The sequence below is a fragment of the Carcharodon carcharias genome, chromosome 21 (genome assembly GCF_017639515.1).
Source record: "Carcharodon carcharias isolate sCarCar2 chromosome 21, sCarCar2.pri, whole genome shotgun sequence".
Classification (NCBI taxonomy): domain Eukaryota; kingdom Metazoa; phylum Chordata; class Chondrichthyes; order Lamniformes; family Lamnidae; genus Carcharodon; species Carcharodon carcharias.
In genome coordinates this window covers 38823671-38839936 of record NC_054487.1, presented here as the reverse complement: position 1 = coordinate 38839936, position 16266 = coordinate 38823671, and the positions used below count along the sequence as shown (strand labels likewise).

The following is a 16266-nucleotide window of genomic DNA, read 5'->3' as shown; positions in this document are numbered from 1 at the left end:
ATTGGTCAGTTTTATTGCCATGTTTCAAATTATTTTTAGAACTAGTTATCTCACACACACACCATTTTCTAGTGAATGTAGTTAGCAGCTAATTTGTTCCCAAGTCTACTCTACGTTCAGAAGTTGGCAATGTCAGAGAGCAGAATTTATCAAACTAATTGTTTTTTTTTATTCATTTTTGCAGTTGGCTCATGAGGGTTAACCAGTTTCCTCCTGCTCCACAGCGTGACATGTGCAGATTAGATTTTTTCAAAAATGGATGTCAGTCCTGCTTTATTCAAACTGCTTTTGAAGTTTTTTTTATTCATTCACTGGATGTGGGTTTCGCTGGTTGGGCCAGCATTTATTGCCCATCACTGTTTGCCCTTGAGAAGGGTGGTGAGCTGCTATGAGTTGGACTGCTGCAGTGCATGTGGTGTAGGTGCACCCACAGTGCTGTTAGGAAGGGTGTTCCAGGATTTTGACCCAGCGACAGTGAAGGAACGGTGATATATTTCCAAGTCAGGATGGTGAGTGACTTGGAGGGGAACTTCCAGGTGGTGGCGTTCCCATCTATCTGCTTCCCTTGTCCTTCTAGATGGTAGTGCTCATGGGTTTGGAAGGTGCTGTTGAGGGACATTCCTGCAGTGCATCTTGTAGATGACGCACACTACTGCTATTATGCATCGGTGGTGGAGGGAGTGAATGTTTTTGGATGTGGTGCCAATCAAGCAAACTGCTTTGTTCTGGACAGTGTCAAGCTTCTTGAGTGTTGTGGGAGCTGCACTCATTCAGGCAAGTGGAGTATTCCATCACACTCCTGACTTGTGCCTTGTAGATGGCGGGCAGGCTTTGGGTAATAAGGAGGTGAGTTATTCGTCGCAAGATTCCTAGCCTCTGACCTGCTCTTATAGCCACAGTATTTATATACTATAGCCTGATAGCACAGTTGATGACCCCTTCCATTACTTTACTGATGATTAAGAGTAGCCTGATGGGATGGTAATTGCTGGGTTGGATTTGTCCTGCTTTTTGTGTACAGGACATACCTGGGCAATTTTGCACATGGCTGGGTAGATGCCAGTATTGTAGCTGTACTGGAGCAGCTTGTCTAGGGTCGTGGCAAGTTCTGGAGCACATGTTTTCAGTACTATTGGCGGACTGTTGTCAGGGCCCATAGCCTTTGCAGTGTCCAGTGCCTTTAGCTGTTTCTTGATATCACGTGGAGTGAATTGAATTGGCTGAAGACTGGCATTTGTGATGCTGGGGACCTCTGGAGGAGTCTGAGATGGATTACCCACTCAGCACTTCTGGTTGAAGATTGTGGCAAATGCTTCAGCCTTATCTTTTGTACTGATGTACTGGGCTCCTCCATCATTGAGGATGGGGATATTTGTGGGGCACTTGTGGAGTGCTTACTGTTGTTACTTACTGTTAAAGTTACTTACTTACTGTTGTTAGATTGAAAATTGCCACCATAAATAGAAATCACCGAAGCTCTAGTTCTGGGAAGGAACTTTTAATCTGAGCCTTTTGAGTCACAGGATATTACTGTTTAAAAGCATTAGCAAATGGAATTTGTGTAGATGATGGAACTTCAGACCATATATGTACACTTGGCTCACTCACATTTTAGAGTCAATCATTGATAGATAACAATCAGCGAAATGGTTGGTCAGAATGCCTGATGTTTCAAAACTTGTTCTGTTTTTAGTGGAAAACTGGAAACCAGTGTAAGTGGGAGGAAATTGAGGTTGAATAAAGTATCAGAACTGGCCAATTTGACATCTGATAGCAATTTGTGTATGTCCACCTCAGTGCAAACTATTAAGCAGCTATTAAATCTCCATTTTTTGGTGGTTGCTCCCAATCAAGTGCAAATTTAATTGCTTTTAACGTTAAGAAGTCAAAAAATATGCTGCCTTGACTGGTCTGCAAGTTTATTCAATGAGCAACTGATCTTTGCAAATCGAGTTTCCAGGTTTGCTCCCCAGGTCTTCCTTGATTTAGTTATCGTAGCCAGGCCAATGATTGAAGCATTACAATTGTCCATAAGGATAGGGAAATTCAGCCAGGATTCTGGCTTCTGTTGGGGCTTCCAATGATCACAGTGTGAAAATCCGGTAAGGACAATATAAAGCACAGCCATGTTTTCTCCCATAGTTAAATAGCATACTGAAACTTTGAATCAAGAGTCACCAAAACTTGAGTCTGGTGCATAGAACCCAGCAAGGAGTCAACTATTGCTAATAAAAGCCTTTCACAAAAACAGGAGAGGAGAAAATTAAGAAGAAAGACATAAAAACAATGGAACTATGATGTTTTGTGTTCATTTCAGTCAATTAAGATTTGGAAGGAGACATGTATGAATTAATCATTGCAAACAACACAGATCTACCAATCTCCAGAAATACAAACTTATAGGATATGAATTAAAGGAGTCTGTCTCACTGTGTTGCCTCAGCTGTGCGATTCTTTATATTTTAAAAAGAACTTTCTCCCGATTGCTGTTTAGATACTGCTGAGTGCTTGGTTTATCGAACTCCACCAACTGCTGCTGACAGAGACTTAAAAAAAAGATCAGTACTGCAGTCATATCCTCCACTACCAAAGACCCCATCACCAGACATTGCAAGTAGTACAGCCACAGGTAATGACTACCAATGAATGATGAATTACCAGAAACATATTGTGTGTGCTTATGTGTTTTACGTTATTAACTGATCTGACCGCAAGAGTTGTAAATGTATTTCACAATTTTAACCAGTATTATGCTTGGCTGCTGGATGGTATACAATGGTTTGAAAGATTTGCCAAAATTTATAATTTGCATAAAACTACTGACTATTCATAAATTGATTGTCCTTCTATACATCAGAAAGCCAATTAAGCAATGATCTAAATTGTATAGAAACAGAAGGATTTTAGATTCTACAAATGTGTCCTTAAAGTTAATTTTAATTATGAAATCAAAGCTTTTCTCTTAAATATGCATATTTTTGGAGGGGCTATTGATGTACTTGTTTCATTAAATATTAGCTGCTTATAATATAAATAATGACTATAAATAAATAAACAATTAATCAAATTTTAATTCAGTAGAACACTACTAGTTTTATTTTAGGCGTTCAAACTAATTTATTGTGTTTTTCAATTTAGTTAAAGTTGCCCTACTTCCTACTGGTGATGTTATGACCGTGGCACTTCCCATCTGCCTTACAGTAGGAAAGCTAAAAGCGCGATTTGGAAAAGAATTGAAAGTACCGGCATGTATACTGCAAATGACATGTGACGGTAAGCCTGTAGCAATTGAAGAAATTGTGTGAAAGAAATCATACGTGTTTCCTGAATTGCTAACAAATGTATTGTAGGTCATGGAATGTTCCAGCATAGAGATCAGTTATTTTGCCCATCAGTTTTGTGCCAGTGTTTTTATTGACACGAATCACCTCTAAGCCCACTACTGCTTACTCTACAAATATTCTTAGTACTACACTATTTCAGGCAACTTCCTTTTGAAAGAACTCATGGACTCTGCTGGAACAGCAGTTTGTGGCAGAAAATTCCACATTCCAAGCACCTGATTTTCTTAACGTTCCATTTAATTCTTCTGTGATTACCTTAATCTGTGCCCTCTCATTACCACCCTACAGGTTAATCTTTCATTTTCTTGATGCCTTTTATCAATTCAATAACCAAACCCTTTGCGCCCCAGTGAAGAATATCCTAACTGCCTAAGTCTATGTACGTAGTTGTGTAAACCCTCATCCCTGATAAGACGCTAATAAATGTGGCACCTGTCCATGCCCTCCCCAACCCACCCCAACCATCTTTGTATCCTTCCATAACTTGTCTCAGTCCGGACTGAAGAAATAAAAATCAAATCAAATTAAATGAACTTGACGTAAAATTTCAAGTGGAATGCTTGCCAGAATCTTTTTGGTGGATTTGGATTGCAGTCAGTGCAAGGCACTTTTTTTTTCCTGTTTGTATTGGGTCTGCACCCTGTACCAGAAATACTGGGACTTTGTAGCATTGGTGTGCAGCTCTTACATTCACTGTTTTGCAGCTTGAAGATACAGATGCAAAATTACATTATCAGCCACTCCTATTTCTGGTGCCACCAACATATTATGTGGTTGAAAATGCTGATAGTGAGCTGTTGACTCCATTACTTTGAAGTGGGCCCCATAGGATTTTGTAAAATCGGTTTCCCTTACTGCAGCTGGTCTCAAAGTGATCAGTAACTTTCAAATTTCCTGCTGATATTGGGCATCTTTCCATTGAATTGTGATAGGGTTAGGCACAAAAGTAACTGGCATGATGGAAGCCCATTGATTCCTCCTTTGCCATTGAAACAATGTCTTTTGTAGCCATAATTTTGAAATTACTTAGGTCTGACTGATATGGAGCTCCTGACTTTAGATAAATTAACAGAACTGCAGATCTAAAGCCCCACTTCAATGTGGGAGAAGTGGGTTCCAGTTCGTAGGGCACTGGCACCAATATTGAGGAAAGTGGGATCTGTACCATTTGGACAGTCTACATCTGAACCTTGCTGGGACCAGTGTTCTTGCGAGCTGCATAACTAGGGAAGTAGAGAGGGTTTTAAACTAAGTAGTGGGAGCAGGAATACAATTTTGGGAAGATGTGTTACATCAAAGAGCAAAGACAAGGCAAAAGAGAAAGATATTATTATGGGAAATGAAAAACAGATCATGACAGGAAGGATAGAGAGTACAAATCTAACAGTAAATCAACAAATGAGACTAGAAGTTATAAAAAGAATAGAAGGATAAAATTAGTGCTCTGTATCTGAATGCACAAAACATTCAAAACAAAACAGATGAACAGAGCACACAGAAATAAATAAGTACGATTTGATAGCCATTACAGAGACATGGTTGTAGGAGGACGTGGATTGGGACCTGAATATTAAAGGGCATAGGACATTTAGGAAGGACAAGAAGTGAGGAAAAGTTGGAGGGGTGGATCTGTTAGTTAATGATGATATTAGCACAATAGAGAGGGATGACCTAAGTTCAGGAAACAAGGATGTGGAAGGAGTTTGGTAGATATAAGAAATGGTGAAGGCAAGAAGTCACTTATGGGGGTCATATACAGATCCCCTAATAGTAACCACATGGTAGGATGGAGCATGAAGGAAGAAATAATGTGTGTGTTATGACACAGCAGTTAGTAAAGGCCGAGTTATTTAAAATCCCAGAGGGAAACTTTAAACAACTGTCATAACCTATATTTTCAATTGGTATGTTTGAGATGCAGTTCTGAATTCAAAAATGAAACCCACCAAGCCTCAAGGGGTTTTTATATAAATTAAATTAAACATTTGCTAATTTAACAAGCGATTAAACACATACACATGTCTACAAAATACTATTGTTTAAACAAATCCCCAAATTAATCACTCCCAGGTAATCTTCCCCAAGGCAACAACAACCCATAGACTTAAGCCGACACCAGGCAAAGCACATTTTATCTTACAAATTCAGAATGAGGTTCCTTTCAATTTGTTCCTTCACACAGTTGTAGGCTTACAGACTTAGATCTTACATGCCTCTGACTCACACACAAAAACTCTTTTCTGTATATATCTAGCTTTCCTTTTGAATGCAAATTCTCATTGTATCACCAGGTCCTTTGAACTCCACCTCTTCTAACAATAAAACCCCTTTCATAGTACCAATTTTATTAGTAAGATAAACATATTGCTTGGTGTCTCCTAGCTAGGTGCAAGATTTCATCCCCGGCTTTTGAAATGGTTTATTCAACAAAATGGAAATGTACCATCTACCTTACTGTTTATATCTCAAAACTACTACACTTCAAAGCACCCAGACTAGCTGGCTTTAATCCAGTTAAAACACACTCACTCACACCCACAGGTACAGACCCCACTATAAGTCCTATTTAAAATAATTTCCAATAACTTTATATACATTAATATCTTCATGACAGGGAGCCTGTCAGAAAGCACAGCTATTATCATGGGAGATTTTAACCTACAGAAAGACTAGAAAAGTCAGATGGGAAAAGATAGCCTAGATGAGGAGTTCATAGAATGTTTCTGGGATAGTTTCTTAGAATAGCATGTTCTGGAGCCAACCAGAGAGTAGGCTATGCTAGACGTGGTATTGTGCAACAAGATGGGATTAATTAATGACCTCACTGTGAAGGCGCCTCTAGATAGCAGCGACCATAATAAGATTAAATTTTAAATTCAGTTTGAGGGAGAGAGGAATGGGTCTGAGACTATGTTTTTAAACTTAAATAAAGGCAATTATGAGGGCATGAAAGCAGAGCTGTTTAAAGTGGCAAATATTTAACGGGATTATTTAATATTTTAATATTTAAGAGCCTCACGAGATGGGGGAGATCTTAAACAGTTTATTTGCATCAGTATTTACTCAGGAAACTGGCATAGTGTATAAGGAAGGAAGGGAAACAAGCAGTAGTGTCATGGAACATATAGAGATTAAAGAGGTGGATGTGCTTGCTGCCTTACAGCGAATAAAGGTGGATAAATCCCCCGAGCCTGACATGATATTCCCTCGGACCTTGAGGGAGACTAGTGTAGAAATTGCAGGGGCCCTGGCAGAAATATTTGAAATGTCCTTAGCCACGGGTGAGGTGCCGGAGGATTGGAGGTTAGCTTATGTTGTTCCGTTGTTTAAAAAAGGTTCCAAAAATAAACCAGGTAATTACAGGCTAATGAGCCTGACATCAGTTGTAGGTAAATTATTGGAAGGTATTCTGAGAGATCGGATATGCAAATATTTGGACAGCCAAGGGCTGATTAAGGATAGTCAGCATGGCTTTGTGCATGGTAGGTCGTGTTTAACGAACCTTGTAGAGTTTTTCAAGGAGGTTACCAAGAAAGTAGATGAAGGAAAGGATGCTGTCTACATGAACTTTAGTAAGGCCTTTGACAAGGTCCCGCATGGGAGGTTAGTTCAGAAGGTTCAGACACTTGGTATCCATGGAGAGGTTGTAAACTGGATTCGAAATTGGCTGTGTGGGAGAAGACAGAGAGTGGTTGTGGATGATTGCTTTTCAGACTGGAGGTCTGTGACTGGTGGTGTGCCTCAGGGGTCTGTGCTGGGACCATTGTTGTTTGTTATCTATGTCAATGATTTGGCTGATGTGGTAATGTGGTAAATTGGATCAGCAAGTTTGCTGATGACACTAAGATTGGAGGTGTTGTTGACAGCGAGGAAGGCTTTCAAAGCTTGCAGAGGCATCTGGACCAACTGGAAAAATGGGCCAGAAAATGCCAGATGGAATTTAATGCAGAAAAGTGTGAGGTGTTGCATTTTGGAAGGACAAACCAAGGTAGGACATACACAGTAAATAGTAGGGCGCTGAGGAATGCGGAGCAACAAAGGGATCTGGGAGTTCAGATACATAATTCCCTGAGAGTGGCGTCACAGATAGACAGGGTTGTAAAGAAAGCTTTTGGCATACTGGCCTTCATAAATCAAAGTATCGAGTATAGGAGTTGGGATGTTATGGTGAGGTTGTTTAAGACATTGGTGGGGTCAACTTTGGAGTACTGTGTGCAGTTCTGGTCGCCTAACTACAGGAAGGATATCAGTAAGATTGAAAGAGTGCAGAGAAGATTTACCAGGATGTTGCCGGGTCTTAAGGAATTGAGTTACAGGGAAAGATTAAACAGGTTAGGACTTTAGTCCTTGGAGCGTAGAAGGATGAGGGGAGATTTGGTAGAAGTTTATAAAATTATGAGGGGTATAGACAGAGTAAATGTGAGTAGGCTCTTTCCACTTAGATTAGGAGAGATAAACACGGTAGGACATGGCTTTAGGGTGAAAGGTGAAAGGTTTAGGGGGAACATTAGGGGGAACTTCTTCACCCAGAAAGTGGTGAGTGTGTGGAACGAGCTGCCATCTGACGTGGTAAATGCAGGCTCACTCTTAAGTTTTAAGAATAAATTGGATAGATACATGGATGGGAGAGGTCTGGAGGGTTATGGACTGGGTGCAGGTCAATGGGATTAGCGGAATAATATTTCGGCACCGACTAGAAGGGCCGAATGGCCTGTTTTCTGTGCTGTAGTGTTCTATGGTTCTATGGGATATTTCAGAATGCACAGAATAGATACATTCCAACAAGTAAGAAAAAGTCCAAGCGCTGGACACACCATCCATGGTTAACTAGAAAGGTTTAAGATAGTATCAAACTTAAAGAAAAAGTATATAGTCATGCAAAGATGAGTGGAAGGCCAGAAGATTGGACAGAATATAGGTAATAGCAAAGGATGGTTAAAAGATTAATAAGGGGTGAAAAAATAGAGTACAAGAGAAAGCTAGCCAGAAATATAAAAACAGATAGTAAGAGTTCCTATAAATACTTAAAAAGAAACGAGTTACCAAAGTGAGTGTTGGTCCTATAGAAAGTGAGTCTGGAGAATTGAAAATGGAAAACAGGAAATGGCGGATGAATTGAATGGGTATTTTGCATTAGTCTTCACTATAGAGGACACAAGTAACATCCCAGAAGCAGCTATAAATTAGGAAATGGAAGGGAGGGAGGAACTCAGGAAAATTACAATCACCAGAGAAGTGGTATTAAGTAAATTGTTGGAGCTGCGGGATGACAAGTACCCGGGTCCTGGTGGACTTCATCATAGGGTCTTAAAAGAAGCGGCTAGTGAGATAGTTGATGCATTGGTTTTAATTTTCCAAAACTCTCTAGATTTGGGAAAGGCCCCATTAGATTGGAAGAAAGCAAATGTAACTCCATTATTCAAAGAGGGAGGGAGACAGAAATCAGGAAACTAGAGGCCAGCTTAACAGCTGTCATAGGGAAAATATTAGAAGCTATTATTAAAGAAGCTATAGCAGGGCACTTGGATAAGTTTAAGGCAATCACTGGTGTCAACATGGTTTTGTGAAAGGGAAATCATGTTTAACCAACTTATTAGAGTTCTTTGAGGAAGTAGCATGTGCTGTGAATAAAGGGGAACTGCTGGATATACTGTATTTATATTTCCAGAAGGCATTTGACAAATTGCCACATCAAAGGTTATTGTGGAAAATAAAAGTTCATGGTATGGGGATAACATATTGGCATGGGTAGAAGATTGGCTGACTAACAGGAAGCAGAGGGTAGGCATAAATGGGTCTTTTTCAGGTTGGCAAGGTTTAATAAGTGGTGTGCCACGGGGATCAGTGCTGGGACCTCAACTGTTTACAATTTATATAAATGACTTGGATGAAGGGATGGATGGGATGGTTGCCAGATTTGCTAATGACACAAAGATAGGTAGGAAAGTAAGTTGTGAAGAGGACATAAGGAGGCTACAAAAATATATAGATAAGTTAAATGAGTGGGCAAAGGTCTGGCAAATGGAGTATAATGTGTGAAATTTGAAATTGTCCATTTTGGCAGAAAGAATAAAAGAGAAGTATTTTATCTAAATGGTGAGAGTTTGCAGAGCTCTTAGATGCAGAGGGATCTTGGTGTCTTAGTGCATGAATTGCAAAAGGTTAGTATGCAGGTACAGTAAATAATTAGGAAAGCTAACAGACCAGGCTTACTGATCAATAGGTATCATCAATGCAATGAAGCCTCCCTTCTCCCTCTAGGCCATCAGTATTACCTATACTATGGGATGTTTTTGCAACCTTACAAACTTTGTGAAAATATTCGGGGTTGCTGGCAGGGCAGTATTTGCTTGCATGCCCTACCAATGGTTTTGTGATGGAGCTTTGCTCAGGATAATGATTGAACTTGTGGAGGCCAATCCTGTTTTGCTGCTTGGAGAGTTGAAGTCTGCATTTTTATTCTTGGATACCTACTGTCCAGAAAAATCTGAGACATATGTTGATTAAAGACCCAAATTGTTGTGCCGGAAACTTACGGTATCTGGAAGAAGGCAGAAGCGTATATTCCTTTTTAGTGCTGCTTGTACTTAGCAGAGATATGAGAGCATTTGTCTTATAATCTGAAGGTTTAGGAAGCCTGAATCTTATGATCTTAAATTGCTTGGAGGTAATAACATATCAGAGTTCCAAACTCTTGTGACGCACAGCCCTCTGAGATACTTACATTGCTGTAATTCAGGCCTTTTGATTATTCCAGATTTTAGTTGTTTCACCATTGGTGGGCCTGCCTTCATCTGCCTAGGTCCTAAACTCTAGAATTCCCTCCCTAAACCCTTCTGCCTCTCTATCTCTCTTCTTTAAGAAGCTCCTTGAAACCTACCTCTTTGACCAAGTTTTTGGCCATTCTGTTTAATATCACCTTATGTGTCTGGCTTTATAATGCTCCTGTGAAGTGCCTTGGGATGTTTTATTATGTTAAAGATGCTGTAAAATACAAGCTGTTGTTGTTAAACTTCAAAATATTATGAAGAATTGAATTTTTAGCAATTTTTTTAAATTATATTAAGAATGTTGTGTTATTTTCATGTTGAATTAATGTATTATAGAAAGTTTTGAACGTCTGCCTGATACATATTCCTAAGGCTTGAGCATCTAATGAAAATTTGAGTGTTGATAAATTAACATTCTTCTGTTCTGTTTTAGGCAGAATGGCTAAGGATTCTGAAACACTTGTAGATTTAGGAGTTAGACCACATGGCTCTATCCAGCTTGAACTGGCATCCAGTGAACCTGAAAAATACCCAATCAAACTCATAAGGCCACAGCAGGAATCTGCCACATCTGATGTGATAACTGTCACAGTTCAAAAAGGTAGTGCAAAACAGGCATCCCTGTGGATATTAAAGTCTTTGACAAACCTATTCAGATTTGTACAAGAATGCATATATTAACAGCAATTACTGTTATGATGGGAGAATTGGGATTCTGGAAGAAATCGATGAGAAAAATTGATCTTTTTTCTTTCATTCTTGATATTTTTTTCAAGCCTTGACCTTTTTCTATTTTTTTAATTATTGTAGATGAGGAACATTACTAGAGACAGGGAAGGATGGTAAGAGAAAATCAAAGTGTAGGTTTCACTCACCTACTCAAGCTGCGTTTCGTCTTCTGTTCTGTTGGGGTTCTTTAGGGTTTGTCTATTTCCCTAAGAAAGCTACTTAAGACTGTATTTCTTTAAACAAACTATTTATTTACGGCTTTACATCTCAGTAACTCTGCACGAGGTCAGACTTCTCCTTTCCTCCAGATCCCTGTTACTTAATTATGTGACATTGCATCATACTTGCATCAGTATCAGGTGCTTTTGATGTTAACCCTTCACTCTACATCTCCCCCCAAGTCTTTATCCCAATTATATACATTCTCCTATATCTCCCCCACCAAAGTCTCAAAATTCACAAGATTAGTCTCTGAGGTGCCTTGACCAATCTCTTGTTCTGATCTCATTCTGAGGTTGAGAACTGTCTGCACTCACTCTTCATTCAATATGCCCTTCTCCTGGAAGGCTGTAGAGCTTTGGCTTGTTTCTTGGTCCTTATTTCTGTTTGGATCTGAATAGTAAGCCCAAGTTTCCATTGGCTTATTTTACAAGGATATCAAGGCACTGATATCCTTATATTTCCCTGATCCGCCTTAATCCTATAAGATCTTGGTTGTGGAGCTCCGATTTATTATGCCTTCTTTCTGTTAGTCTCATATCCACACACTCTTCCCTGTTGCATTGTTAAGTCTTGTGTTCTGTGCCTGAAGTTGAAGTTATGAGCCTGTTTGTCTCTGTTGTTCCTCATGTTTTTTAAACTCTGTCATGATCATCTGAGATAGTATTAGGTTTAATTTCTGTTGCAGAGCTGTAACTTAGGATCTTAGTCGTCTTCCCGTTAACAACTCTGAAGTTGAGAACCCAGTGAGGTTCTGTAACTAAGAAGGGATAAGTTTAGATCTTCATTCTTTTTCATCAATTATTTGATGGTTTGTACACCGCTTTCAGCTTCTTCATTCGCCTGAGGGTAATGAGATGAGCTAGTCACACGCATAAACCCATATTCCTTTGCAAAGCTGTAGAATAACTCATTAGCAGACTGTGGACTATTGTCTGACACTGCAATGTCTGGGATACCAATTCTCACAAAGATTCTGTTCAGTGAATGAATGACTGCTTCTGCTGGAACGCTGTGCAATCTATTCACTTCAATCCATCTGGAGTAGTAATCTATGAGAATAATAAATACCTTCAATTTTAAACTACAGTCCCATCACATAATCTGAGAATTTCTCGCACGCCCATGTTGCTGCTAATGCTTCCTTCTCAATTGTTGCATACCTATTCTCTGTTCTGTGAGTGATCTTAAGCTGGCCTTTTTTTAACCATCTTTTTGTACTTGGAACAAAACTGCACCAGACCTGTAGATTATGCTTTTGCTGCTACTATAGTCAGCAGTTCTGGAATCATAGTGTGCTAGAATTTCAGGTGAAATTAAATGATTTTGATCTTGTCAAAAGGATTTTGCTGGTCCACATTCCAGCACCACTGTTGATTTTTTCTCAACAGCTCAATGATTTTTGCCAAATTTGGTAGGAGCTTGCCTACTTGGTTGACCATCCCAAGGAATCTTTGCAACTCTGTAATATTCTTGGGTTGTGAGAAATCTCTAATAACTTTAGTTTTCTGTCAGTCGGCTGTTATTCCTGAAGCTTGCACAATGTGCACTGGGAATTTAATCATAGGCTTGCAAATTCACATTCCCCATTCAATGTCAAAGCTGCATCCTGTAGAACTTTGAGGACTTCTCTCATTCTACAGTGATGCTCTTCCCTCAAGGAGCCCTGTACGAGTATGTTATCCATATGGCATAATACTCCTTTCATACCTTCTAGAGTCTGAGACATTGTGCTGTGGGATATCTCTGGTGCAGAAGCAATTCTGAATGGTAATCTTTTAAAGCAATCATGACAAAATGGCATTATAAAAAGTGATTAGTGGCCTGGATTCATTGTCCAGAGGCAACTGCCAAAAGCTGCTGTTTGCATCTAATTTGATGAATAGGGTACTTTTAGCTAGTTTGGCAGGTCTCTCATCCACTGATGCCATTGGGTGGATCTCGCATTACACTGATTTGTTTAATTGAGCCAAGCCCATGCAGATTCTAATTGAGCCATTAGGCTTTGGGATTGTGACCATTCCAGAACATCGAAGAGAGAGCCCTGGATGTAACATGTGCTCAGTTTCACTCTTGACTTTGTCCAAGAATGGGTGGGGGACTTTTCCTGGTATGAAGAGTCAAATTGGTTTTGCATCACCTCTCAGGGTTACATGATATTCAGTCTTCAGCTTTCCTAAGTCTGTAAATAATGCTGTAATTTCATTCCTGAAAGTCTTACTGTACTGCTCATCAGCAACTTCGTCAGCCTCAACTGTAAGCATGCCCTCCAGCTTAATAATGATGATTCTTGCTTCTGTAAGATACACAGGGGTTCAATGATTTCTCTATTCTTGTATTTTAATCTTGCCAAGTGTTGATCTATAACTTTCAGTCCTGCCCAGTCCTTGTAGCTGGATGGATGAATGTGCTTAAACTACTTTTACTTCATCAGATAAGACTGAAGCACCTGCTCCTATGTTGAACTTTAAACCCTGTGAGTGTCTGTCCACTTCTAGTTTAATGCTCCAGTAATTCTTTTCTGTTTCATTCCCTTCCTAGGAAAGTTATTTGCTATTTCTGTGGTTGTTCCACTTGTATCTGGTTTGGCCTTGTTAGCTTTCTTCTTTCTTTTTGCAGGCTGTTTGTGTTTTAAATCAACAGACAATTTTAAAATGTCCTAACTTTTCACAATTGTGACGCTCTGCTCCCCTTGCTGTGCATTCTTCCCGCTTGTGCAGGTGTTTCCCTCTACATTGAGATGCGGGTTGGTGTGCATTTCTCCAATTTTGTGGGCTTCTGTCTTAGTGTGCTTTCTCTCTACTGTCCAATATTTTGAACATTTCCATGGGACATCACTTTCCCCACAAATAACTGCTCTCTTTTGCTTTCTGAGGGCGGTCTGTCATGCAAATTGCACTGCCTCCATGGGAGTTAGGTCTTCTCCAGTTTGCCAGAGATCTGATACAGCTTCATTTAGGATCCCAACTACTAAGCGATCGCCAATTAATTCATTTCTCAGTATTCTGTGGTTGCAATTTTCAGCTAGTCTGTATAGATCATTGATGAACGAATCCCTGCATTCACCCAGTTTTTGTTTGCTCTTATTAAAGTTTACTCATTCAATGATTTAAGTTTATTGAACACCTGAAATATGAATTGATGCCTGGGAGAGGACTTCATCGTAAGAGCTTGAAGCTTCATCAAAAGACCATAAGACATCAGAACAGAAATTAGGCTGTTCGGCCCATCGAGTCTGCCCTGCCATTCAATCATGGCTGATAAGTTTCTCAACCCCATTCTCCCGCCTTCACCCCGTAACCTTTGATCCCCTTACCAATCAAAAACCTATCTATCTCGGTCTTAAATACACTCAAGACCTGGCCTCCACAGCCTTCTGTGGCAATTAATTCCATAGATTCACCACTCTCTGGCTAAAGAAGTTTCTTCTCATCTCTGTTCTAAAAGGTCTTCCCTTTACTCTGAGGCTGTGCCCTCAGGTCCTAGTCTCTCCTACTAATGGAAACATCTTCCCCATGTCATTCTATCCAGGCCTTTCAGTATTCTGTAAGTTTTAATCAAATTCCCCCTCATACTTCTAAACTCCATCGAGTATAGACCCAGAGTCCTCAAACGTTCCTCATATGTTAAGCCTTTCATTCCTGGGATCGTTCTCGTTAACCTCCTCTGGACCCTCTCCAGGGCCAGAACATCCTTCCTGAGATACGGGGCCCAAAATTGCTCACAATATTCTAAATGTGGTCTGACCGGAGCCTTATAAAGCCTCAGCAGTACATCCCTGCTTTTATATTCTAGTCCTCTCGAAATAAATGCCAACATTGCATTTGCCTTCCAAACTACCGACTCAACCTGCAAGTTAACCTTAAGAGAATCCTGGACTAGGACTCCCAAGTCCCTTTGCACTCCAGATTTCTGAATTCTCTCCCCATTTAGAAAATAGTCTATGCCTCTATTCTTCCTACCAAAGTGCATGACCTCACATTTCCCCACGTTGTATTCCATCTGCCACTTCTTTGCCCATTCTCCTAAACTGTCCAAATCCTTCTGCAGCCTCCCTGCCTCCTCAATACTACCTGTCCCTCCACCTATCTTTTTATCATCTGCAAACTTGGCCAGAATGCCCTCAGTTCCTTCATCTAGATCATTAATGTATAAAGTGAAAAGTTGTGGTCCCAACACTGACCCCTGCGGAACTCCACTAGTCACCGGCTTCCATCCTGAGAAGGACCCCCTTATCCCCACTCTGTGCCTCCTGCCAGGCAGCCAATCTTCTATCCATGCTAGCACCTTGCCTCTAACACCATGGGCTCTTATCTTACTGAGCAGCCTCCTGTGCGGTACCTTGTCAAAGGCCTTCTGGAAGTCCAAGTAGATAACATCCATTGGCTCTCCTTTGTCTAACCTACTCATTACCTCCTCAAAGAATTCTAACAGATTTGTCAGACATCACCTCCCCTTGATGAAACCATGCTGACTTTGCCCTATTTTACCATGCACTTCCAAGTATTCTGAAATATCATCCTTAATAATGGACTAAAATCTTACCAACGACCGATGTCAGGCTAATCGGCCTGTAATTTCCTGTCTTTTGCCTCACTCCCTTCTTAAACAGGGGGGGTTACATTAGCGATTTTTCAGTCGACTGAGACCCTCCCTGACTCCAGTGATTCCTGAAAGATCACCAATAACGCCTCCAATATATCTTCAGCTATCTCCTTCAGAACTCTGGGGCGTAATCCATCTGGTCCAGGTGATTTATCCACCTTCAGACCTTTCAGTTTTCCTAGCACCTTCTCCTTGGTAATGGCCACCATTCTCACCTCTGCCCCCCAACTCTCTTGAACTTTGGGGATGTTACTCGTGTCTTCCACTGTGAAGACTAACGCAAAGTACCTATTCAGTTCCTCCGCCATTTCTTTGTTCCCCACTACTACTTCTCCAGCATCATTTTCCAGCGGCCCAATGTCCACTTTTGCCTCTCTCTTTATATATCTAAAAAAATTTCTTGCAATCTTCTTTTATATTACTGGCTGGTTTACCCTCATATTTAATCTTCTCCCTCCTTATTTCTTTTTTAGTTGTCCTCTGTTGGTCTTTGTAGGCTTCCCAATCCCCTGGTTTCCCACTGCTCTTCACCGCAATGTATGATTTTTCTTTAGCTTTTATGTGTCCCTGACTTCCCTTGTCAGCCATAGTTGCCTTGT

At 40.3% G+C, this 16266-nt stretch overlaps 1 protein-coding gene across 3 annotated transcripts in view; it reads left to right on the top strand.

The window, feature by feature from the left end:
• The window catches only part of iqub (IQ motif and ubiquitin domain containing), a 106444-nt gene that overhangs the window by 67517 nt on the left and 22661 nt on the right, over positions 1-16266 (top strand). For all 3 annotated transcript variants that reach the window (XM_041216146.1, XM_041216147.1, XM_041216145.1), the window contains 3 exons: positions 2495-2629; positions 3139-3273; positions 10548-10715. In XM_041216146.1, coding sequence (XP_041072080.1) covers positions 2495-2629; positions 3139-3273; positions 10548-10715 — 438 coding nt within the window. The remainder of the gene's footprint in view (positions 1-2494; positions 2630-3138; positions 3274-10547; positions 10716-16266) is intronic.